General features: G+C 40.8%; 1 protein-coding gene across 1 annotated transcript; it reads right to left on the reverse strand.

Moving 5' to 3' along the window:
- Positions 1-724: 724 nt before the first annotated feature.
- olfml2a (olfactomedin-like 2A) lies at positions 725-27838 on the reverse strand. The gene is made up of 8 exons (XM_067519968.1): positions 27506-27838; positions 18169-18432; positions 15327-15434; positions 15007-15183; positions 12783-13029; positions 7932-8240; positions 7667-7852; positions 725-3751 (listed from the first exon to the last, which is right to left on the reverse strand). Exons 1-8 carry the CDS (start codon positions 27572-27574, stop codon positions 3147-3149), a joined length of 1965 nt encoding a protein of 654 aa, XP_067376069.1. The 5' UTR covers positions 27575-27838; the 3' UTR covers positions 725-3146.
- Positions 27839-27907: the final 69 nt, after the last annotated feature.

A 27907-nucleotide genomic window follows, 5' to 3' on the forward strand; every position in this document is an offset into this window, starting at 1 on the left:
GATGGCACATGATGAGCATGTAACAGGAGGCCCTGCTGACGTGAACAGGATCAAGTTGAGTCCTGATTTAGCAACAGGAGAGCCTTTGTTTTCACCATGGTGAACTGGGACCGAAGCAGCATAGGTCATGTGAATTGTCAGTGTTCATCACCACGGTTAATGTGGACGTCATTGTTCTGTTACAAAAAATTTCAACGTTTCGTGACATAGTTCATGATTGGCCACACCATTAGTGCTGCGCTCATCAAACCTAAAGTGCTGCCATGAACTCATTAATGAACTTAGTTATCCAAAAAAAAAAAAAGTGCAGGGAGATCTTCTTTAAATAGAAATGTGAAGATTATATTCTTAAATGAGGGCCACAGGCATTGACCTGTCACGCCCTCCATTTAGCTCTGGGTTATGTCTCCTTCCTATGCAAGTTCCCTTGCAAATTGCATGATTTGAAGCTGAACATGAAGATTTTTAAAAGCCCCTGCCAAGAATATCAGGCTGCCATACCCAGAGCTGCTTCTTTAAGTGTATTTTGGGATTAAGATCAAGCAAAGCATCGTGACCTCTACTCCAGAACTAAACAGAGCTCATGAGAACTCTGTTGTCCAGAAACCAGAACATTTGAGTCACTGGTCATCATCACTTCAACACAACGGGAGCAAAGCAAGCCCCGCTATCCCGTGGCATTTAGTGGATCACCCTCGGCAGACTTACGAGTCTTACAACAAACTTTTAGAATGAAAATTTTATTTCATAGCACAGAAAATGCACAACTGGATGTAAGTTGTTACAATTCATGACATTAAGTATAAAGACTTGATCAAAACTTTATTTCAATCATTATGCCTTTAGGAATAAACTTAAGACAGAACTGCAAAAATGACCTGGCGAAACTATTTGTTGTGTTTGTAAATGAACACCAAAATAACACAATCAAGTGTTGTGTAGTTACCATATGTGTGTTAACTATTCTATGTGCGTCACACAGTACAGTCAGTCATGGCGGTTGGTGTCCGTTGCTGAAGATGGCACAGATACATGCTACAGTGCACCTTTTATATTAGCGTGACTGATCACAGGTGTTAACTTTTAAATACTCAATAATTACAGCAAATGTAGTGGGTATGCAAGTGCATATAACATTGACAAAAACTGCATCCTTTTATACAACAACATAGAAATGTAACAAAATGTAGTGGAAAAAAAGTTGTATTATAATTGTCAAATGGATTCATGTAAAAAAGTCTTATGTTCAGCGACTTGTGTACATTGGTTTTTGGAGTTCATCTTATATTCAACACATCCCTATAAACAATATGGTAAATAAACAGGAAGCTGGAGTCATGAGGCTGGAATAAAGAAGATTCTGGATCAAAGTGCTACGTTATAGGATGGAGTACTGTAGACAGGCAGGTGAAACGACATCTAACAGTTTAGGTTTGCTAACATCTACTCATCAGGCAGAAATAATCTCCTTGGTTGAGTTAAAAGCCAGGGGCGGAAAAAAAATAACACTTTCTGTTTAAAACTCAATACCTCAAGGAATTTGCGATAATCCGATCACAATTAATAATAATAAAAAAAAATCTCTGTGAATTCTGCACAACTCACTGCAAAAATCACAAAAACTCAAAATGCAAGACAGACTGAAAAATATTTGAAGCCCAATAAAAGGCAAACAATAAAAGCAAAAGTATATGGGATTAGGAAGCCTGCTGATGTTTGCTTTATCTATCCATTCTACATTATATATTATTTTAGCTATTTAGAAACACTTATTGGTGTCTTAAAACCTAAAAGTTAAAACCAAAACACCATGGAAGAACACTGACGGCAATTTTATGGCAAATTGTATATGCTGCATTTCCTCTTTTTGCTTCAAGAAAACTGTTGTTTGGAAAAAATAGAGCACAGCCTTGCAGGTCAGAGTCCTGCATCGGGTTAATTTGGCAGGCCGACTTGCAAAATGACGTCTGAGGAAACTGTCCCAACACTGACGCTCCGTCAGCTCCAGTTGCTTCTTTAATGCAATGTGACACCAATGTAACAGATGTTATGCTAATCATTTGTCCTCAAATCCCTTCTGGCTGTATTCTGAAATATAGAATAGTGATTAGATGTCCTACCTGCATTTTAATTTATTACGTTTTTTTCTCCTGTTACAAAGACTTTTTGCAGGTCACTCACTGGGTCGTAACCGGTGCAGGACTCTGCTGCAGGTGGAGCAATGATGTTCTGCTTGGATTAGCAGATCACCATCACATTCAACAACATTCCTACTGATGTATACAGAGAACTAGGGCTTAGGCTATGGGAACCATGGCAGCAGTGAAATTGCACAGTTTTCTCAAAATTGATTATACAAATGTTTCCTACAGTTTGGCTTCAACAGAAGTTGCTCCATTAACATCCAACAACTCCCTCATGCCTGTAATCGACTAAATCAATTACTCGACTGTGAGATGCCAACTCTGAATGATGATGCCATGCAATATGTGCCCAGAAATGGGATGCTATTAAAACCACATGAATTCTGATATGTCACTTTTATACAGAATGAATAATCACAGCAACCAAGTACAACTTACAGAACATGTAGCCATACACATATGTACAATTATGAGATAAAGCTATGTGAAGCAATTCTTTAAAGAGATATTAAGTCTGCTTGATTGTCAAGTTAGGCGCTGCCCATGCCTCTGCTTAAATTAGACAGAGCTCTGAGACGACTAAAACAACAGGTTGTGATTAACATTGCAAGCCTCAAAGTTCCCCTTTCAGACATCAAAAGGTGATCAAATTTTCTATTTAAAGTCTACTACTCCTTTTTAAATGTATAGCTCTGTAGCCCTCTGCTCCTTAGCCAGCCTGCTGACATTTTACAAATGAACTGAAAAAATATGCACTTTTTAATCTCTACCTGATGAACTTTAACTCAACCCATGAGATTATTTTGACAGTTTGCTGTCCATTCCATTGACACATTGTTCAGACCGAAAACATATTTGAGGCATGCATGTTGGATACACTGAGGTCAGTTGTTTAAATAGGATGCATAGTCCACTATGCCGAATACTGTGCATCTTCTTTCTGTATAGGTTCCATACTGGCAGGCCTTAGGTGAGCTTATCTGTGGCACACACTAGCTGTGCTCACTGGTCGACAAAGTTTACCTTATATGTCAGCTGATGACCATTGTCCCAGGCGTACAAAACTTTCTCCTTAGGGTTGTAGTCAATCTGGGTGGTGAATGAGTACTCGTTGGTGAAAGGCAGGCGTGGGGTAGCTTCTGTATTGGTGTGGGTGTCATACGCAAAGCTCACCTCACCTTCTTTCTGGTTGTACACATTGACGGCATACAAAACGCCACAGATGATGAAGCAGTTACCGTAAGAGTTCCTCTTGAGCCCTGTCCTCCAGGTTGTCTCCTTTTTTAAGGACAAATCTCCAGGATCCAGTTTACTGATGACGATGGTCTCCTGCTGGTTGTAGTCGTAGTCCATGGAAGGGTAAATAACCCACAGTCCGCTTTCATCCACCGCAAAGTCAATGTCCGAATGGCCTCTCCACTTCCAGGGGGTGGTGTCCTCATACACCACGTCATGCAGCAGTGTCCAGGCGGCCACGTATCGCATTCTCAGATCATACTTTATGATGTTCTTGGTAAAGGCCCTGTTGTAGTAGAAGGCTCCGCTATAGACGACATGGCCTGTTCCTATCCAGTTGTAGGGCAGTTTGTAAAGATTGCTCCAGCGGCCTAGGATTAAAGATATTATGTTAACTTTATTTATGTATTAGAAAACAGGAGTATATAACTCTCATTTGCCTAGGAACACATTCCAGTGAACACTGATTATTCAGAGGGCCTTGTCATCACACCTCAGCCTGCTGCCAAACAGCAAGACATCTGATCTGTGTTGTCTAAGAGATTGATGCTACAAACGTTACGTTACTGTAAGCTGCTTGAGGTTGCTTGCTTCCTATAACCATTCAGCACTTGGATTCTAACAGAATTTAATGGGAGAGGTGTATTACTACAGAGGCAACTGTTGCAGCTGCATTCAGCAAACAATTTAATGTGGGATTGCATGGGCATGATTGCATGTTAAATAATCAACTATGTGGTCTATGAATTAAAGGATCATGCAAATATTGAAAGGAAAACATTCAAATATCGTGAGAGTAAGCATTAAAACTTGACTTGACACTTTGTCAACAGCCCTGCAAAGCTGCCCAGAGAGGCCTACATGCAGTATATTTAGCTTGTAATAAAATTATTTTAAGAATGTTTGGCCAACAATCAGTCATGTAACAAACAGGATGGGGGGCCGGTCATTGTTGCACAGTAAACTCTTTAAAGAGTCGGTTTAGGATTTTTCAGTGATCTCAAGACAATGATAAGGTGCATCAATGAATGTGAGAATAACTCTTGTATTTCTTCACAAAATTCATTCCTAAGTTTAGCAGTAACAATTAGCTAAATTAAATTGGACTTTTTTATTAAAGTTGCAGTTTTTTAGGATGATTTTCTTCCTCCTGTTTCCCCTGACAGTAGTTCCTAGCCCAGCTGTGATGGAGAGAAACCTTCTAGTACAAAAAAATGTGGAATCGGGTCAGAAATACATAGTGTTTTCAAAAGATAGTAACTTGATTTGACTTAATGCTACTGTTTAAATGAGTCTAAGCTGATCTTTAGAGTGCACTGTAGGTGAGCTGGACATGTTGTCCCCTATTTCCTACTGCATAGTCACATTGCGAGGGAAATGCAGCATGGCCAGTGTGCAGAGAAGGAAAAGTTATTGTCACCTGCATTTTGACACCTCGATATTTTATTAAGATCAGCTTGAAAATCCTGAACAGATCCTATAAGTATGTTTAAGACTCTCTGCTGTTTGGTTGTGCTTATTGGTGGACACAATATGATTAATAACTTAATATCATTTAGCTACATTTAGCTGTGAGCAAGCGGTGCTAACAACATGCCCTTCACACAGTTATTGACATTGTTTTTACAAGGCGAGACTGTGTAAACACTGGCTTCACGTGACACTGAGACAGTTTGTTTAGGAGTTGACTCCTGAACAAACACGTTGTGTACTGTAGGTGTCAATTTCTAATCACATCCTATCTGCTATCCTAACCTTCCAACCTCAGGAAGTCTGATTTAGATGATGATAATACATGAAAAGCCCAGGGAAAGAAAAAAAAACAAAACAACGTGCAGTAGCCACCCCCCCACCACCATCCCTATCCCTTAGGCTAGCCCACGTTTAATCCCTCTCTGCTGTGCCCAGTTCAAAGGAAAGGCCAGAGCACATGTCAGGGAACAGCAGGCATCACCGCCACTCACCAAGATACCTAGTCATCCGCACACAGCTCAGAGCTCACCGCACCGCAGGATGCCTCACATGTAAGTGCATTTAGAAAGTCCATTGTCCAAACACATCTAGATCAGCAAGCTGAGTCTTACAAGGAGAGATCATCCTAAATATCTTAGAGGGTGTAATCCAATTCCTCTGTTGATTTGGATGTGTAAGGAGATGATTTTCCCACCCACTGGAAACATGAAACAACCAAAAGCTGCATTCCACAGATCTCGTCAGTCTCACAGAGCTCAGTGGACAATCAGCATGAATCAGTGTCAACTGTGTTGTTAGAGAAAACACTGCTGTAAATTAAAAAGGGGGTGATACCAATGTTAGAGCAAAGGTTAAGGGTAGATATGGCTATGTTTGATTGGACAGTTTGTGCTCCGTTCTTAAGTCTTTGCTTAAGACTGTTGTTCTAAGCTGGTGGTTTGCATTATGTATTATAGCGTGTTTTTGTACAGTAGAATCAGTACAAATGATTTTAAACGAGAACAAACAGATCTACAAGACCACACGGCACAACGTCTTTACCTTTACTCCATTAAAGGTGCAAGTTCAGTCCACTACCACTTCAGACTCTTTGCTCAAATTGAAGAAGAAAGTACGAGTTTTAAATATATATTTACAAATACTTTCTGGAGATCAATCTAAGCTAGTGATAAAAAACTGATCATTTGAAGCACCATTGAACTTCATATTGTCGATAACATGAATGTATAAGTCAAGACTAAATTTGCTCCACAAGTGGTCATTGATGCATGTGGGGAGTGAAGGAAAGCACCATCTTGTTTAATCCAGCTGTAGTACAAAACTGTGAAAAAAAAAATGTAACAGTGGCCATGATTGACAGGTTTCAAGACACACAGTATGGGGCTGTGTAGCTGGAAAGCAGTCAGTGTTTCCATGCTGACCCCTGTCCACCACAATATTGAAACCACCAGGCAGTGTAAGGATGTGGCTGATTGGTGTGAAAGCACATTGCTTTAAATCTGGTTAAGCATGAGTGGGTTAAAGTTTGCATGGTTATAGATTTTGGGCTGTATTTACCTGGATTCCTGTAGTTATTTGTATACAGGAACGATAAGAGATTAGAGAAACGATAAGAGAAACAGACCGCAAAGCAGGTGTGGGTCACGATGTTATCACCGTGTCCGTGGGAACCCAGAGCAATGCTACACCTGCTTATAGTTATAAAAGAGCCAATTCTCTCTCTTACTGCTCTGTTACTGGACACTCACACAATGGATGCAGTGTATCTGGCCTTGTTTGAAGCTACAGTTCTGGGGGTGTTGAACCTTTAGTTAATTACTGTACATGCTCTGCTTCCAATTGTATATTGTTGTATCTGCCACCGCTAAACACCAAAAATGGTGGTGAATTGTTTGTGAAAGTCGTTATTGTTTTATTCTCTCTGACTAACTTTCATCAATCAGGCAATTGCAATCACCTTTTCCTTCTTTTAGTTGAGTCAATTAATCCACTTCTAGGTAGTAAACTGATTTTTTTTGCTTCAGTTTCCCCTGGATTCAAAATTCCTTCATTTACAGCTGAACTTCATCAGAGCTAAGTTGCATAAAGCTTTCTTCAATTTTTCTTGTGATGCAGCTGCTCTGTTGATGCATCTAAAGCACAAAGTAGGAGGTACACAGCGGCACAGCTGGGCTTTTATTAACAATGAATGGGCAGCTTCAGCAGGCCCAGATGTCCCAATCTCTTTTTTAAATGCAAGTAAGTACAAGTACTTACTGTTCATCTGAGTACTCTCCAATACTGAGTACTGATATGAATACTAAACCTTTGTGCTTCTAGCTGGAAAGTAAAGTTGCTGGAAAGTAAAGTTCTCATCAATCCACAGCACAGTTAAGCTGATGAAAGTCACATCAGAATAGTAGTGTGGACACAGACTAAAACTGTCAAAGACTGGGTTACAGATCTTGGCAGAGCCACTGAAAAACACAAATTACTGTTTTTTCCATATACTGCAATTTAATTTCTCCACATAGGGTCAATTTTCTTCCTCTTCATGTCTTGTCATTGCCATCAAATGTGAATGATTTAACAACTTTATAGCCAGACAAAAGATATACAGGTAACCTTTTCTAACCACTGTAGCAGGCACAGGTAAACATCACAACATGGCGTGACATATCTTGGAATTTACTGCATTGTATGTTGGACATCAATGCGAAGCTAAAATGTCTCTGACAGGACTCCTCCTTGTCCCTTGTGTTAAAGATACATGCAGCCTGGGAGTAGGGCCATTGATGCAGTATTTTATTATAAAAAGACCAAATGAAGCACACCTTGTTTAAAGTTGTCCAGGTTGCGAAACTCCACCAGGTTGTTGCCATAGTAATAGTTAGTGACATAGATCTTGGAGTCTTTTGCCAAAGGATCCTTCATCCAGGCTCCTTCATTGCGCCCATAACTGTGGTGCTTCTCTGGCTGCTCTATGGAAGCTAGAGTCCCTTCGCAGTTCAGGATCTTTCCTGTGGAAGAAACAAGCAAAACCTTCAAGATGTACGTCCTGGACAGAATTATTTATTTTAGCATGGACTTAGCGTTTACCAGCTCTGTGAAGAGTGGGCCGACTGTTATTGTTGGAGTTGTCCAGCACCAGCACAATGGTAGGGGCTGGTCTTTCATATACTGGTGTACTTTGTGTGGTGACAGGAGTAGATGTAGTAGTAGTGGTAGGTGTGGTGGTAGTGGTTATGGTGGTGGTGGTGCTGGTATCAGTAGCTGCAGTGGTGGGAAGTGCAGCGGTGGTAATGGGTTCGGCTGCAGTGGCCTCCACGGTTTCCAGGACCATTTCAGCTCCTTCATCTTCAGACTGGTTGTCTGTGACATGATGGACCACATATGTCTTAGTAGAGTCTGGAAGGGAGGAGAGGAACAGAATCACATCAGAATGCCAAATTAAAAATCCAGCACCCGGACAATAAAGCTTCTTCCCTCTCTTTCTTGTGCTCCTTTTTTATTCAAACCACTACATTTTGATTTCTTCAACTTTGTATCCGTGTTAAAACTGCGGCACCTCTGGATTCATAAATTGTCTCTTGAAAGATTTCGTGCATTTTCTCCTGTTCAGAAGCTGATTTTTCTGCTTCAACTGTTGGGCTAATTGCAAACATCTTGTTTGCCAAGGATGTTCTTTGAACCGAAAAGTAATTTATGTACTACATGTCTCCACAGTCCCATGATAAATGGGCACTTGACAACAAAGAAGCAGGGACAAACATTAGCCCTTTTTGGACAGGGATCTTCTTCATCGCGGCTATGCATATTTCTTCTTAAATAAAATACGGTTTTACACAGCTGCTGACAACCCTGATTTAAAACATGTCAAATCGCTGGCAACACTTGCAGATTATAGAACAACTTTATTGTCACTGCCCAACGTGTTTTGGCATGGAACCTTCGTCAGGGTCTGTTAAAAGCACAGAGTCAAAACTTCAGAAATGTAAAAGTACAATGCATTTTTTAATAATGATTAGGGTGGATTAAATTGCTCAACTTGCTCTCGCGACGCCAAACGCGACAAAACCATTACAACGTTGTCTGCAATGCACAGCAACTTCGCTTGGCTCTGAATCGTGTCTGTAAATGCCAGTGCACAAAAGAGAAACATCTTTTGGGACTGGTAACGGAAATAAAACACAATGCTCCAAAGCCTTAACCTACACACTGAACCCCCTAAATCTGTCCAGTGCCTTGCATAGTAGCCTTGCTGTCATTGGTGTGTGAATGGTGCTTTGGGTGGGCAGAACAGTGTTATATAACATACACAGCAAGGTGGGACGAGTGCAGCAATGTTGCTACATGCAGTGTCAGCATAAGAAAGGGTTGACAATGACCCCAGATTTTATATAATAGGGTTTGGTGGCAAAATAGTTCTACTGTACTCGCTTTTTGTACCAGGTACTTTGATTTCCACTGCAGTTGTCTAAGTGACAACGCATGCAGATACAATATAGCGAAACAGAAATGTTTTATTTTAGAAAAGGCTGAAGGTAAAATGACTGCAAAGGCTGCTGAGACAAATTAAGGAGAGTTTGGAGAATATTTATATGTGACATCTCATCAGACAGCACAAACAGTGCCATTCCCACGTTTCAATGGAAAACCTTAAATAAGGTTGAGTTGACTGACAATCCAACACACAAATTCATCTACCCATCTATTTAAAACTATGAAGGGTGACTTGCCACTTGCATTACCTCTTGTGTACAAGTGCATCATCAGTAGCTTTGAGCAGAGTACAAATACTGCATACTGTACTTTACTGTATGCAACATTGTCTGTATTTGTACAGCTCAATGGAGCAAGAAGAAATCCTGAATCCTTTTCTCCACTTCCTGTTCCTAGTCCTGTCCTTTAACTTTACCTTTCATTATCCTTCTTTATTGTTTGCACCTGTTCCCCTCAGAATTTAGGTCCAGCCTTCCCCACAGTCCCCTGTCAGATCCTCATCTCTCCCTTTGCCAACACGTTGAACTCTTGCTTTACCTGACCCGAGTAATCCCTGCTCCCGTGAATTGGACTCTAGAAACTCCTTAGTCTTTTCCCGTGTGTTCATTTTGGTTTAGTGGTTTATGTTCCACTTCTGTGTCTTATTTTATTTAATGTGTTTCTGTTTGTTAGTTTCCTTAGCTGTTTCCTGTGTGTTCATTCTCGGTTAGTAGTTTATGTTTCTCATCCGTGTCTTATTTTGTTTGGTGTGCTTTCTTGTTCATTTGTCCCCTTAGTCTTTTGTGTTAGCTGTGTTTCCCGGGTTGGTAATTTAGGTTTAGTGGGTTGCAATTTGGTTTCTTATAATTTGTCTTGTTTTCATTCAGGTTTGTGTTCTAAGTTTTCCCTGAAATCCTTGTTGTTCAGTTTATTTCTGTTTCCAGTCATGTTTTCCTTTGTACCCTCTTGTTAGAAGCAACTTCTGTTCATTACAGATTTTTAGACCTCGGTCTGCCTTTGTACTAATTCTGATACTGTCATGGAGTCAGGTTAACAATTATGCAGTTGGACACCACGTTCAATGGAAAGTTATGATTCACCCAAATTGTTCAAAGGATACTGAGATTTTAGAATCCCAAGATGGTCATAATTCGATCAAATTTAGTGTATTAAAGTAGTATAATATAGAGCGGGTATTAAGTCACTGTTAGTTCTGACTGTTACCCTTTACTATGACTAGTAAACAGAGAATCAGGAGTAGAGAGAGGACAGAGCATCAGTCAGTGGTTTTTAAAGTTCATCCAGTTATTATTGCTAAGACTATGTTTTGTTTGTAATCTCATGCAGTATTTTACTTTTACACTAATGCTAATTACACTAGGGCCTAATTATTATTCTACTTTTTTTTAATCGAACACATGTTCACGCTTGTGCTGTGTAAACAAGTTCAGAGGTTGCATCATTTCGAATGACAAAGTCAACACAGCCTTTATAGGCATGTTGCCTCCGTATGATCATGCGACTCAACATGTTTATGAAAACTTAAGAAATTGAGGATTTGGTATTAGCATAACCTGCAAAGTATCTCTTTGGGCTCTGATGGGTCCAACTGTTGGAGCCTTCATGTCCAACTCGTTGCTAATAGAAAATAGGTCATTTGTCAACTGAAGGAGCCTTTGAAATGAGGCAGCCTTGTTGTAACAATGTGACCCCATTGTTCTTTAAATGCAGCCTTCACAGGATGCAGCCCCTGAACTGAGATGCCACTCGGTACTGAATAAAAGACAACCATAGGCTGTTCTCCTTCTGGTCCTCATACTCTGACGTCCTGTGCTGCGAGACAGATGTGAGGAGATTACAGCACTGCATAGGCATAAGCAATGCATCTTTCTGACACGCACGTTCTGAACACATGGACCCGATTATAGCTGGAGTATTTAGTAAAGTCTTAACACTTAACAGTAAGTTTTAGAAAGGCATTGCAGACGATAAAGACATTTAAGGTGGTACCTGGAATTAATTGTCCCCCTAATATCCAAACCACACTTAATAAACTAATCTGCTCCAGCCATTTTATTTTAAGTTAAATGTAGTTAATGACTCTAAGTGCAGAGTACATGAAAGAGGACATCAGCTAATTATTAAGGGGCATGACATCCATATGTTTTTACTACAGCAGATGGGACACATGTTGTATTCATTTTCTTTATTGTTACTCAGATCAAAGAGCCCTTTAAAATAATTAGATATTCTTATGCAAAGATTTTTGCCAGGCTTTAGTCCATATGACCTTATGATTTTACTTTTGTTAAAAAAAAAAGTTTGCTGTCACTGTTGTTTTCCACTTGCATGGTAATGCATATTTAGCCATTCTGCACTCCATTATCATGCACATTGTTAAAATTTTTCATACCACGTACGGACTTCTGCAAAGATCCCATTGGTTACGAATGCCTTCGGGAACAGTTGTAAGCATTCGGCTGTCTGGATGCATTTTAGGTTGTTGCAGTCACATGGATATTAAGTGCAGGCAGGTATGTGTTTCCTCTCTTGAGCAAGTCACTGAATTTTAACTAATTGTGTTTACACGGTGAGCAGCTTATTGTAAACCGTGGTTATTGTATCAAAATGTGAAGAGTGGCACTCCAGGAAAAAAGCATGGATGTGTATCAGCCTTCCCTCGATGAACAAAGGTTCCCACATCGTGCTCTATGCCAGAGATTATGGAAATGCAGCCAAATGGTCTCGGTGATTTGACAAGGGTGGCTGCGCTTTCTGAGGTTCACATACGTGGCAGAACACATGGTCTGACAGTGTTATGTACGTGTGCCCTGTGCAAACGCAGCATACCTATTCACTCAACTAGACTTAAAGAGGATTGGAAGGAGTCAGGAAAATGTTTTCTCTGTATTGGTGCAGGTCCCCACACATTGTTTTATGGAGTGAAGCCTATGCATGTCATGGATATGGCAGTGCTCCATTAAAACAGCATTCCATCCGCTCCATGCATTTTGTAAATAAAGGTTTGGATTTCCTGCTTGCTGAATGTGCACCAGCAATCCAAACCTGCACAGACCACGCCATCTTTGTGAAGACTAACCCTAGAGTAAATCCAAAGTGTTTCCCCCTGTTTTATTACCTTGCACCTAATTGTAAAGTTTCCAACACCATAAAGCCGTATCTTTGACTTGTATTGTCCTCCACTGGAAATGAAAACCATCAAAGGAAGACCTTATTTGGGTTTGAAAGCCATGCAAAGCCAGGGCTTCTGGCTGATCCTGATCCAGCAAAGAAACTAATTTGGATCATTCTCAGCACCAACAGCGGATCACACACAGATGATCGCACACAGATGGGAGTGCAAACTCAGCTGAAGGGTGAGCACACTGTTGACTTTAGTTCAGAGAGGGTGAATTACTATGAACACAACACAATGTTGGGAGAGATATAGAGGGTCATGGCTCTCACCTCCTCTGTGCTCATCCTCATCAGTCTTGCCAGCTTTATAGTATGTGATCCCCCTAACCACACCAGGCTGGTTGCCAGCCGCCTTGGTTTTGGCAGTAGGGTCAGGCTTATTCAGCTTCACGGGTTTATTGACCTCTTTCTTGGGCTTTACAACCTTTTCTTTGGGTGGTTTGGGAGGGGGTTTGGCCACAGGAGTCTTTTTGTTGGGCAATTTCACAGCCATGTTGAGTTTCTCATCATTAGTATCCTGTAAAATAAAAGATTCAGGTTAGAGTATGTTAGGATTCTTCATCACATACATTTGTTTACATGTTGACTATGTGTATGAAAGTCAAAGAACTTGAGTATCTTCTAGTTAGGGCCGGGCCAAATCGTATAAAGTGTCATGTTTCATCCATAATTCCTCTCCATGATGAACATTTGTCATATCATGATATTGACTATACCCCACAAAACAATGTGCTCACTTTGTGGTGCAAATATATGCAGGTTAGGTTAATTGCTAACTTTAAGTTGCTCATCGGTGTTGGTGTAAATGGTTGTCTGTCTCTGTGTGATGCACTGTGATAGACTGGCAGCCTGTTCAGGTTCACCTTGCCTCGTCTAATGACAGCTGTAGCAGGCTACAAAATCCCCAGCACCTTAAAACAGGATACTGGATTGTATAATAGATAGAGAGATGATGCATATACTTATGCCACTATTACTGCTAGTGTGAAAAATGTTACTATTGCTAGCACTACTCCTGACTTTGCTACTATTGTACTACTCATTTGTACATGCATCTTGAAATAGAATTCAGTTGTTTCTGCCAAACGATGTAGTAAAGTTTGTGAAAGTGTTCCTGCTGATGCTGACACAATTTACTTATATGTTAAAACCTGCTCAAACCACCACTTTTTGCAGGGTAATTTTTGTGGCTTTACTTGGCACCATAGGCTGTGATCGGTTAAGATGGACAAACACACACACACACAAAAAAAACACCTCTTATTTATGTCAAATGTGCCTTCTTTGTGTTTGCTCCACATTGTTGTAATATAAGTTGTTTTCTGTTGGATCCTGTAGCTGATTAAACACATGCAATTATCATACAGCAGCAGTCTGACTTTAAAGAGGCCTGTGCATAGTTTACACATCAGTGACACAGCAGCAGAAGTAGCTCAACATGAACTGTTCCGTTACCTACAAATATCTATAAATCAATCCTGTAACTGACTCCCCCTGGTTGTACAAGACCTGAGCTGACCTGTATTCAAATTACCTGTATTTAAAACAGGATGCTGTCGGGGTGCACAATGGCAAGATGTAACATGACTAATAAAAAATAAATAGAAACACATTGTGGGGCTGCATCATTTAAGGGAATTATGCTTATTTGTTTTCCTTCTCTTTAAAACCAACTTCATGTTACAGGTGCATACTCACACAGCATCCTGCAAATACAAAAATTTCAAACTACACAGTTATTCATACCCCTTGATATGTGCCTGCCTCCAAATTGTGGTCGGGTGCATCCTTTTTAGACTTTTTCGTAAAATTTTAAAGTTGTTTATTGGCTATTGAGTCTAAGGATGTCCTTCAATTCAATTCACAATTCAACAATTCACAGAGAAAAAGGAGAAACCCAACAAATCCCCCTTGAGCAAGTCTATAGGCAACAGTGGAGTTCTGATTCCACTTTTTCCCAGACTACTACTTAGATTTTAGTATTTGCTGATACTGAGAACCAGTATGTGCTTGTAGTATTACTTGCTGTATACAGTTAAGTTAATGAGAGACACTGGCAGACACTGCTGGTCCAAGTAGTAGTGGGGACACACCTGAAGGCAAACTAAGTCGTTCAACGACTGGACAGTTTACAGTTAAACACTTTTTCCTGTTTTCTCTGCCAGTCTGGAAGAAGCACACATCTGTCAAAAGGAAGTTCTCCTTCAGAACTTGCTGAGGTAAAATTTTAGTATAGTACATAGTCGGCTTTTTTTTTGTCAATGTCTCTTATTTCTTTTTAAAGACCTCCAAACCAAAGTTAATGTTCCACATGCCCACCTGCTCAACCATTGTGTAGTTAACAGGGTAGATATTTGATAAGTGGTTCCACAAAACAATTAGTTCACTTTGGGGGTTGAAATGAAGACCAAAAAAATCTTCCAATTTTGCCTCCTAAACTTTACTGTACCTTACACCCTATCAGTCCTTCTGTGGCCCATAATTTGGTTGTTACCTGTGCTTTACTTTCTGAGGAGTCTTTCTGGAGCAGCTGCAGGCTGAGGCTGGAGATCTCCTTCTTGATGCTCATCATGATGTTGGAGTAGTTCTCATATCTCTTAAACTGGTTGGTGAGGCTCATCATGCTGTCTCGGACAAATTCATTCTCTCGTGTAAGGTTTGTCTTGATTGTCTGCAGGATAACATCATAAGTGCCACAGTAGATTACTTAATAGCTTATTATATAAAATAAACTATATTTCAAAGTCACGTATTTTCTATATGTTCCTTGTCTCCTACCAAGTGTTTGAGTATGTTTTTTTTATTTTTGCTTACCTCTTCCAGCGTGTTCATCTGTGACACCACCTTGTTAATGTAGGAGTGGACTTTCATTAGATCCATGCTGTAAAGTGTTCCCTCAAGGAGGTCCACCATGGATTGGAGCTGGTTATTCATGCCATGAAAGAAAAAGAATTAGCCTCATTCAGCATCTCCTGAATACGTTCCTGACAGCTTTATGTTCCTCTGCTGAACTGCAGCAATAGCATAAGTGCTCTGATTACTGGAGTCAGGAGTCCTTCTTATTGAATTCGAACATTTCCCTTTTAACGTAATTATTTTCTTCAGAAACGTATTGAGTGAATTTTTTTGAGTCAGGTGAAACATCTGGAACTGCCTATTTGTTTCATATGGTACATATCAAGCTTCTTTGGCCCGTAAAAAATGAGCATGTACTTTAGGTATGTGAAAGAGGTGTGCTGACGTGTTCACAAGAGAGACTGCTGACATATATCTAATGCCAGGCCACAGAGCTTCATTCCACTGTTGACTGTTCAAGCTGCAGCCATCCGTTGTTTTCATGATTACTAGTTTGATGAGGCTTTTCATGAGTCAGTGATTTGTCTGTACAATGTAAGAAAACAGAGAAAGCTTCTCATCACAGTTTTTCTAAAACTCAAAGATGTCTTCAAATTGTTTATTTTCTTCAGCAAATCCAATAAGATAGACACAACTCTGGGACAGGAGGTAGAGCAGTTGTTAGTTCGATCCCTGGCTCCTCCGGTCACATGTTGAAGTGTCCTTGAACAAGACATTGAACAGCAACTTAGTTGCCCACGATGAGTGTTGGCCAGCTGCTTAGCAGTTCCCCCATCGGTGTGTGTGTGATTGTGAGTCTGAATAGGTGAATAAGAAGCAATGTAAAGTACCAATAGGTAGAAAAGCGCTATATAAGTGCTGGCCACTTACATCAGAATGCTTAACCAAATATTTTTGAGTTTGGTTCCCCTGACACTCTGTCTAGTGCCACCATTTTCCACTTCCAGGATCCCAGGCATACTGTCCTGATAATTTCTGAGCATATTATTGTTCTCCCCTGCTGCTATAGTTCTTATAACAGCAAAAGTGTTCTTTACAGATTGTGCATAAACACAATCAGATTTGCAAATAAATAATTTTTTAGATGGGATAGGGGCACCAAAAACCGGAAAGGTTGTGAAATAGTAAAAACTGAAAAATGCAAAGAGAGGGACAAAAAAAGGAAGACAGAGAGTGAGACAGACAACTACGGGAGAAAACACTAGTCATTGTCATACAGTGGTGACAATTGTGGGGTGAGAGGAGAGGAGAGAGGGACAAGGAGAAAGGAGGAGGATATGAGCTCAGTCCATCGGGGGGTGGGTCCCCCAGCAGTCTAAGCCTATAGCAGCATGACTATAACTAACTATATACTTTATTAAAGAGGAAGGTTTTAAGCCTAGACTTAAAAGTAGAGAGGGTGTCTGCTTCCCGAATCTGAACTGGGAGCTGGTTCCACAGGAGAGAAGCTTGATAGCTAAAGGCTCTACCTCCCATTCTACTTTTGGAAATTCTTGGAACCACAAGTAGGCCTGCATTCTGAGATCAAAGTGGCCTACTGGGATGATATGGTGCTATGAGGTCTTCTAAATATGATGGAGCCTGACCATTCAGAGCTTTATATGTAAGAAGCAGGGTTTTAAATTATATTCTAGATTTAATGGAAAGCCAGTGGAGAGAAGCTAGTGAAGGTGAAATATGATCTCTCTTGCTAGTTCCAGTCAGCACTCTTGCTGCAGCATTTCGGAAAATTGCAGGCTCTTTAGGGAGTTAGTGGGGCATCCAGAAAGTAGGGAATTACAGTAGTCCAACCTAGAAGTAACAAATGCATGCACCAGTTTTTCGGCATCACTTTGAGACAGGATGCTCCTAATTTTGGCAATGTTCCGTAGGTGGAAGAAGGCTGTTCTAGAGATTTGTTTTATATGTGAGGTAAAGGACAAATCCTGGTCAAAAATAACTCCAAGGTTCCTTGCAGTAGTACTGGAGGCCAGACTTATGCCATCTAGAGTAACAATATGGATTGACATCATATCTCTGAGATTTTTGTCAAATACTGTGACTTCAGTTTTGTTTGAGTTTAGAAGTTACAAAATTGTGGGACATCCAGGCCTTTATGTCATGTAGAAGCTTTATTAACTGATTATTTTCATCTGGTTCCATAGATAAATATAGCTGGGTATCATCAGCATAGCAGTGGAAATTTATGGAGTGTTTTCTAACAATGTTGCCTAAAGGAGACATATATAAAGTAAAAAGTATTGGTCCTAACACAGAGCCTTGTGGAACTCCATAGCTAACCTTTGTGTGCATGGAGGATTCATCGTTAACATGAACAAATTGAAATCTATCAGTCAGATAGGATTTAAACCAACCTAGTGCAGTTCCTTTAATCCAAATTTCATGTTCCAGTCTCTGTAATAAAATGTTACAATCAATGGTATCAAATGCAGCACTAAGATCTAACAGAACAAGTATAGAGACTAGTCCATTATCTGAGGCCATGAGAAGATCGTTGGTGACTTTTACCAGTGCTATTTCTGTACTGTGATGAACTCTGAATCCTGACTGAAAGTCTTCATACAAATTATTCCTATGAAGGTGATCACATAATTGTTATGCAACTACTTTTTCAAGGATTTTAGAAATAAAGGGGAGAATAAAACCAGCCATATTTCTGGATAAGAAAGCTGCACCATCTAAACTAGGATGGATGCCATCTCTCCTAATCAGTCTAGGTTTTCCTCTAAACTGTTTTCAATTGTCAATGTAGGCCACCTCGTTTGCTGGACACCACCTAGAATACTGTACATTCTCTCACCTTTAGCAACTCAGGGGCCTGCTTCTTTAGCTTCTCCATCTTCCACTCATTTTCACAGGGGTTGAGGGAGGACGGTGGGGCCGTGCAGGAGCACTTACAGTCAGATCCGGAGCTGACTGTCTCCACTGTGTAGAAGTCCTCCACACGTACGGTGCCGCTCCTTAGGCGCAGGCAAGCATCCTTACTGAGTGGACGCATGATGCACTTACAGCGGCAGTCTGAGCCCTCTGATGTCATCCGCACAGGCTCAGTCTCCCCAAAGATCTTAAAACCAAAGAAGAAGAAGAATTATTTACATAGTGTTTTTTGTGATGTCACTAATAAAGTTGGCTCACACATCTATCTTTTATATGGACTTCAGACTTGCACATCAATGACCGATAACATGTGGCAGTTGTGAAGTCGAGTTGTACACTGAGCTGTGTTGTTCCTTCCCCCAGATGTGACTTCCTCCATTAGTCTAATTCCTAAATATAATAAATCCATTTCTACTGCAGGGAAACAAAAGCAAAGGAAGGACTGTGACCCTGATATATAAAAAAAACTATGCTTCCTAACCAAGCTTCCACTTCTTTGAATATTTGCCTCTGTGACTCAGAGGAAAGCCTTTAAGACATAATTCACAAGACGTCTGGATCACCAGCTGGTGTTTGGCTGCTGTGGATGATCACAGAGCTTTGGCAGAACTTGTTCATGGCTTACTTAATAGAAAGGAAGGCACAGTAGCATGGTCAGACATTCCACTCAGTCCCTATGAGATGAGTGCAAGCTGGCATCCAGAGGAGGTAGCTTTCACCCAAGAATTAAACTGCATTAGATTTACTGCATATTTAACGAAATGTTCAGGTGGTGATAGTGAGTTGGCAGACAGAGGACTGCTGAGAACATCCTCCAGTTTGTCTTTTAAATTCCAGCTGATCTCAAAGTGAAGGGTCAGCTAAGTCCAGGAAACTGAAGCTTCGGAGGTCAATGGTTTTGTAACTGCTTTATCTTTCAACCAGCTCCTTACAGCTGTCTCACTGTTTGCTAATTGGAAAATCTGTGTCTATCATTCAAATGTGGTCAACCTGAGAGAAAAGCAAATGTGACAGGGGGCAAGAAAGTATATAAAGTAGCTGCAATGATGCGAATAGACACTAATATGGTTGTGTGCATGGAGAAAAGTGATCGAAATAAATCCCACATATCCAACAGTATTATGACTCCAGCTCATCACAAAGGAGAGACACAGGGTGTATAGTGAAAAGAACTGCAGTTTTATCAGCTTGAGGTCTTAATTGCAGCAACATTATGGTCTTGCACTGACTCTGCTTTTACCCTGTTGCTTCTGTCTGCAGTGAAAATAGCAGTTAAATGCAAGTTTGCCAGTTACCTAGGCAGCAAAATGTGTCCACGCTAAAGTAGAACCACCACCATCTCTGTCTGATGAGGTGGTGTGAATTGGCTCATGAGCTGGTCCAGCTGTTGGTTTTGGCAAACTAACAATTTTCAAAGTCTCTCTGATAGACTTTTCCTTTTCTTTATATTCTGTGCTGTTTTTACCTCTTTACTCAAAATATATACAGACAACTTCACCTCTAAATAGGAAAATAAAAATCAACTGAGCCACATGAGCAAATGCTGAAGCCATATGTACACTGCATAGTCGACAGAACCAAAACAAACTGTCCCAATCCTTATGAGTTAGATTGTAAAGTACACGCTCAATTCATTAGGTACACCTGCCTATTGCAATCCAATATAGCAGCTCTGCCATGAATCCTACTTTTACAATGTTTTAATTCAATTTTCAATGAAAGCTTTTAATTGAAACTGACAGAAAGGTGATAATTCTACAATGTGTTTATTGTTGAAATCATAGCGGGTGGTGGAGTTGCACTGGACTGCATTATAGACCTATAGATGCACTGTAAAATTATTCATATGTTTGGTTGAATATGAAAACTTGTCTAATCAGCTACATTAAATCACCAAAAGATTTACAGTAGAGGAAAGGATGGTTTTGTGTTTCCTTGCCTGAGGCTCCACGGAGACCCCTCCTCACTTCTCTGTTCTACCTCAGAGCAGATGTAGTGGTTTCAGAACAATCTCCAACAGAGAGAGCCAGAGTGACCTCTGGCTGGATGATCAAACAAGACACCCGTATGAAATGACAGACTGGGGTTAACGATAGTATCATTGTTCGGAGCATGAGTGCACCTTACTCTACATTATCAATCTCCCATCACTTTGAGTCACGACTGTTGGCTCCCATGTTGGAGGGGGATTGGGCTGTCATATGTCCCGAGTGAGATTTAAGGACTTCTATAAACCACAGGACAGATGCACATCTGGTATCCCTTCATAATGAGTTGTAGTCCTGTCCTCATATGACTGGGGCTTGGTGATAAAGAACAAACTATATGAAGACAAATGTAAGGTAAACCCAAGGTCCAGACCCAGAATATGCTGGAGAGACTCTAAAATGTTATCATGTCTGGGAATGCATTGGAACCGACTAGGAGGAACAGGAGAACATGGCTGTGGTGAGGGACATGTGGCTTACATTGATGAACCTGCTACCACTGCATCCTGAAGTCAGATAAGTAATGGATGAGTGTAAATGCAAAGGCCTATACACCGATCATCTACAACATTATTCGCACTGGTGGCTTTAATGTCGGAATAAGAAAAATCTATTACTGGCTATGATCGTCACATATCAAAAAAAAAAACATCACAGGTTTTACGTAGGATTTTGATCTTGGCCATAGACTAAGGGCTAGGTCTTGGACTTTATACAACCCTGCATTTCTGGACTGCCATTTGAATAAGTTCTGCAAACAACTTATAAGCGGAGAAATTTACAGTGCGTGACAACAGTGTTAAGTAGTTATCATCATGGCTTTCAGATAAACTCATATTACTGATGGTTTTCTATCACTTAATGACTTTCCATGATTACAGTTTTAAACAAGGTTTGGCTGTAACAGCCTGCTGTACCAGGTTTAGTGGAGGTAATAGGGAGGAGCGGTGGAGGTCGTGGGGACTCATTAGGGAAAGGAATGCAGGCTAAGTAATGGGTGAAGATGTGGAGGGGAGTGTGCTTTACCCCTCCATTTCTGCAGACATGCTGCAAGAGGGTCTGACACAGGGCCGCCCTCCCGTGTGCCTGATCCATGTCAAGTGGCAGCAGGGAGCAGTTTGACAAATGCTCCAGCCACAATGCAGATTAAACTTCTTTGCAGAGGTTATGTCTTCAGCCCTGCTGGGCTGCACTCAGACTGCTGCATAGCAACATCAGCTTAAGTTGGAGAAATCAGAGTAAATTCCACCAGATTCACTTGGACAAACTGGGACCAATATTAGCAGCTTTACGGCAGGAGAAAGATCAGGCAGCAGCTTATTATAAAAATTAGAATTATTTTGCCAATCGAAGCTGCTGCCTCCTCCTCCTGTCAAATCATATATGCCAGCAGACCTTGCCAGGCTGACCTACCAGCATGAGAACGGGCAACACAATTAAGATTGCTAATAATTAAGAGTAGAATATTTAACGCATGCTTTAAGCTTTGAGTCTTTGGCTTTGACCTCTCAAGTGCTGTCAAGTTTCAGGTCAAAGAGAACACGGCTCAAACATGAACTTATGTCTGCACAATGGGAGGAAAAGAGCCTGCACACCGCAAGGAGCTCTATTAGATCAACTGCTGCAGCCTTTAACGGCTAACACGCCCTGACAGTGATGAAGTGAAACCCCAGTTGTGCTCCAGATCGTTAAAAACACAAGATGTATTACACGATGGCTGCTGCACTCATTCACTAAGAGTTAGTCAGTGTTTCTGTAGTACTAGCCTGTTATATCTGCAGCCAGGGTCTTATAAACAAGGATATCCTCTTCTCTTAATGCTTTGCCAGCTGGTAATCACAAGGACAAGTGCACAGTGAAAAGCAGGCGGTGCAGGTATCCTGTGGCAAAGCTCAGATGTCCGGCTGTATGTTCCAACCTCCTTCAAACACAAACATTAGCGCTGTGATTCTTGTTATGACCTGCAGATAATTCAACCTCCCACCCTTTGCTTTTTGAACTATGTTGCCATAAACACCAATTCCAACCAGTGTTAAGTCCACTGAGCTTCTGATTTTAAATGACTGACTGCGCCTTTACGATTGGTGTCATCTGTCAGGGATACTCAACACTAAGCTGACAGTCCGCATTCCAGCCCAAAGAGTCCATTCTGATTTCTAATCTAGTTAGCAGTGCTTATGATAAATGGGGGGAGGGGGAAGGGGTGTTTACAGTCTGTAGATGAACCGTGACGTCGGGGTCTCAAACCTGCAAGGGGATGTTAATTAGCTGAACACAGAGTGTATCAAGCACTCGCTGCTTTTGGGGGTACACATCTACATTCCTGCTGGGCTTGTTTATGTGTCCAGACACCCTGAACTTTGCAGTCACTTCAGTACTTCCACAGAAATGAGAAACAGACTGACACATACTGTGCTTTATAAAATTACACTTAACTAAACAAACAAGCCACAACAACACTAAAGAACTCTGAAAAACCCTTCAACAAGATTCTTCTTATGCATTTCCACATGTGAATTGTTTCCCAGCAGTCAAATCACCAGCTGGGTTGGAGGCTAAAAGTCCTGCGAAAAAAAACACTGATACAAATCAAGCTGCGAAAATGGCTCCCTAGTCAAATCCACATACTATAATAATCCAGTCATAAGCACAAAGAGACATTTCCCTAATTACTAGTGTGTGTCTGGTGACCTCAACCTCGACTGGAATGACAGATGTTGCCAGTGTCTTTCCCCCCAGATGACAGAAAAGAGATGTTTATAGGAGAAGTCGTGTTTCTCACTGAAATGTTGGAAGAAAAAAAATCCACCTCCTGTTGGATGCTGTAACCTGGAAGAGCAAACGCTAATAGACATAATCCATTTTGCCGTGCATGTAAACATCCGTTTTTTTTCCTGGTGCAAAATGGGTGCGTGTGAGAGGGTACAGGCCAACCACCTATGCTGGCGATAACATTGGTGGAAGTTTCCCAAACACTAAATGTGAATAAAAACACAATGCAGTGATTGGTAAATCATCTACTTATGCACAATCCACCAAAGTTCCAACTCCACCATACAAAGTGAATAAAACATATGCAGTCTGCTCCCAGAGTAATGGCGCAGCTTGTTTTTGACATTTAAATGTAAGATCTATGTTCAGAATTTCAGCTTTCTATTTGACAGCATTTATATCTATAATAAACAACATAGTAAATAGCTCCTTGTACAAAATGTGATCTGTTCCAAAGAAATCATGGAAGCTGTGTCCACTGTGCTAAAGAGGAGAGGAAATGGGAAATGGTCTGCACTTATACAGCGCTTCTCTACCTATTGGCCCTTTACACTGCTTCTCATTCACCCGTTTGCACTCACAATCACACAAACACACGCACACGCACACACACACGGACACACACATGGGGGAGCTGCTATGCAGCTGTCCAACAATCACCGGGAGCAACTAAGTTGGGGTTCAGGGTCTTGCTCAAGGACATAGTCACCCCAAAAACCATGTGTCTTGTTGTCAGAGTCTGTGATGGTCTGGGTTTGTATTGATCCACACAATAACGTGTACTTTTTTTGGAAGGAACATTTATGCTGAACCTTTTATTTAAGTCACACAATGCCAAACCACATGCTCCACGTATAACAACAGCTGTCCACGTGTTAAAGTGACCTGCCTGCCTGCAGATCTGTTACGTGCTGATAACATTTGGAGCATAATGAAGTCAATAATATGATACTGAACTGCTTAAAACTGCTTAAAATCCTATATCATGCAAGAACAGCAAAAAAATAAAATAAAATTTAAAAAAATAATTTTGCTCTCAATATTAAAGCAGTTGGTCTCCTCTGTACCCAAATGCTTACACAGTGTTGTTTCAACACAGTGGTAAACATGACCCTACCCCAACTTTCTTTGACACACGTTGCCTACATCAAATTCGGAGTGAGCAAATATTTTCTCAAAAAAACAAACACCTCATATCTCATGTTTGTCCCATTTTCAATCAAAATGTATCTATTATGATTGGCAAATCATTGCAGTCTCTTTTTACTGACATTTCCCACAGCGCGCCAACTTTCTTAAATACAAGTTAGTAAACCAAAGTGTAAAAATTACATGTAGACACAGGCTCTGGACTCTGTATGAGAACAAGAGTACACACCCATCCAAGTCCATGTTCTAGCCTCCACACCGTGACTTTCTGGGTTATTACACGTATTGTAAGATAGCCTGACTGAATTGGACGTAAATCATGTCGTGCAACATCTTATAATATAAATGTATTATGTGGAGATAATGGACTACAACTTCCAACACGATGAGACTGTGGCCATTGACACAACAGCATGCGGAAAAGACAGAGAGGTCTGAAAAATATAATATAGCTCTGTGAAAATTTTGGCCTCACAGAAATGTCACATAACAGGAGCTTGAATTCAGAAGTGTATATACTGTATTCATAAACTAGCAAATACACTGAATATGCACTCTTTGATTGGTGAATTGAATGATCCTGTCATTTTCACACCATGCATTCTCATGACAGACTATGGAGCCACACGGGTCCAGATCAGGAAGGCAGAGATGGAGAGAGAATTCATCGGATTTCGCAGCCATATGGAATCAGCACGTATGCAGAAGAGAGTGACTAGCTAAATTTACAACTTATCTGGCATAATAAATCTCGTCTTGAGGATTAAGGGATCTGCATAGAGGGAGGAAAGGGAGAGGGAAAAAAAACTCCTTTTAAATGTACAAATCTGGGAACCAGGCTACCTTTGCAAACCTGATTTGCAAGCGCTTCCAGTTTTTTTCCCCTAAGGATCCGTTTATTCTAGTTTATTTATACAACATAATCTGAGAATAGAGTTGTGCTGTGATTTTGGCATCCACTCACCGACGAGTCCTCCAACATAAATGACCAAATATTGGTCTTTACCCTCTCACATGACCCACATTCTCTTAAAAACCACACCCCTATATGGCAGCTGGGCTACTGGTTCTTTGTTGTCATGGAAACAATGATAAACATGTGGCTACTATTAGAAGTCTCATGGTTTGGTTGCACTGAGGCACAAAAAAAGCTTGTTTAGTAAAAACATCATGGTTTAGGTTAAAAAAAAAAGACTCACACTGGGATTAGTATTCTGAAACTACACCACCAACTTTCTCCTCCGCTCGGGTCAGAAGTGCTCCATGCTATAACATGCTGCTGCTGGTCCTAATAAACTGCTGGCACAAACCCTTTACGATGGATGTTTTATTGTGCAGCTGTTAATTAGCTAAAAGTAAATTCTGATGTCACCTATGGATTAGCGAAATCAATAGGATCAATAATGACCATAATGCACCAAACCAAGCAAAGTCAGATTTGTAATAAATCTTTGGTGATGTGAAGGTTCGCAAACCTATGTTGAATGAATTTTTAAATCTTTGCAGTCACATACAATTGTATTTTCCAAGTCATATCGGTAGGTTATATGCAGCGGTTTTGTGCACATTTTTAATTCACAAATAAAACAAACTGAGTGGAAATACAGTAGAAGTGACAAGAAATTCAAATAAAACTTACAGAAAGTCCCCCCAAATATGTATCTGATTAACTTGTCAACTTTTTTAATACGATCGATGAGCAGAATCTTTTCCATCCGAGCCACTGCTGCTCCAATTATTACCCGTTATGATATTACAGTAAAATAAAAGGCACAGGACTAAAACTATTAAGCAAAAATGATAATGTTCTCTGATTGGTTAGAAGGTTAAGCAGCAATCAAAGAGCCTCTGACAGCAGCTGTACACATACATATAAGATATATTTGGAGAATATTTCTACTGAAACATATTTTGCTGCTTGCTATAGCAAGCAACAATATTGCTTAATTTATCCAGGAAGGATTTCTTTCATCTTGTTGCTTGCAATATTTGGAAAAACCAGTCACAAAATGTTTCACATTTTTCCAGTGTCTCTGTGCAGGATCTGCTAATTATGCAGATTGTTAATGTTACGATAGACCGACGGTCAAAGCAGGTTGCTTAAATCGCATCGCAACAAACCAGTGCTGACGGATGACTTGTCTCTACACTTCTCCACTTTTTTTATGACAGCTAACACCAATCATCAGGTTCTAGATGCACACTACATGGCCAAATGTATGTATCTACCTGAAAATAACAGCCTCGTATGTTTGGTGAACATTCAGAAAACATGGACATTAACAGGCCACTCCAACAGCCTCCCCTCAGATTTTGGGACCTGGCTGCGGGGATTTGCTCCCATTCAGCCACAAAGCCATTAATGAGGTCCGAGACTGATGTTGGGTGACAAGGATTGGCTTGCAGTCGGTGTTCCAGTTCCTACTGTTGGATGGGGTTGAGGTCAGGGCTCTCTATGTGTTTCTTTTCATTTCCATGGTGATGTGCATCGGGTCATTGCCATATTGGAACAGGTAGGAGAACAAACACAAGCTGTTGGCACAAAGCAGGAAAGACCTTGCTGTCTAAAATATCATTGTGTATATAAGCTTTCATTTAATGTGGACTAAGTTTCCATGGATGGTCACATACGTTTCCTAGTTATCATACTACAAAGATCTTTATGTCTCCGACTATTACCACTTGTCACCAGCACTGCTACCACCACTACTGCTACTACACTAAGAGGGGAGTGTGGCATACATGTGTTTTATCTTCTGGCTGTGTGTATGTTTGTGTGCATGCATGCATGCATGTGTGGGTGTGTGTAGAACTGGATTAAGCCGAGGGAGAGTGAGGGGTTGCTGGAGTCCACCAGCTGTCCAAACAAAGGCAGCTAGATATTGCTGTTAACCCCACCGAATGCCATCTCTCCCACATTGTGTTGGCATCATTCCTGCAAACACTGGAGGTAGCCTAACATTACACAAACCTATTGTTACTCATGTCACACCAAAGCCCTCATTGAAAGGATTACACAGAAACATAAATAATGACATATAACCTGAACCATCTGCCTGCTTTAGACAGACAATTGAAAGGTTCGCTCGAGGAAAATGTTGGGTGTTAGTCGAAACACTTATTTGTCTGAAGTAGAGACACCATGACACAAACATGATGCGGATAAGAGGTGTGATTGAGCAGAAGATCGGGAGACTGGGATGATAGTAATTACGAATTGTCCATTAGTGACTGAACAACGCACTTGTTTTAATACAGTAATGCACGAAAGTTCTTACAAAATAAAAAAAAAAATGCTTACAAATCCGCTTGTTGTGTGTGTGTGTGTGTGTGTGTGTGTGTGTGTTTTACCTTGCTCTGTGAAGACACAGTCTTACACAAAACGAACAGACAGGCAAACAAGTTCATGTATCTCCACATGTTCCCTTCCTAAGTGTCGTGACGTGAAATTCTCAAATCCAGAGCAGCAGTCACTGCGTTTGCTCCATGAAGTAAACACGGCATCTATAACAACTCCATGTCCGCATCCCGCAGGGTGGATCACACAGCATGAACCGGTACGTCTCTCTGTGTGTGCAGTGTGAATGTGCTGTGTTTTCTACGGTGTCCACCGTGTCTCCACTTGCGCTCTGACTTCAGCCCGTTGCACAGTGCGCATCATCTGTCTCCTGCTGTCCTTCACTGATAGGAGGGGTTTTCAGACCAAGGCATATTCTGTCTCTGTGTATTCAGTCTGCACAGGACGCAGACGGT

Source organism: Channa argus, chromosome 11 (assembly GCF_033026475.1).
Source record: "Channa argus isolate prfri chromosome 11, Channa argus male v1.0, whole genome shotgun sequence".
Lineage (NCBI taxonomy): Eukaryota > Metazoa > Chordata > Actinopteri > Anabantiformes > Channidae > Channa > Channa argus.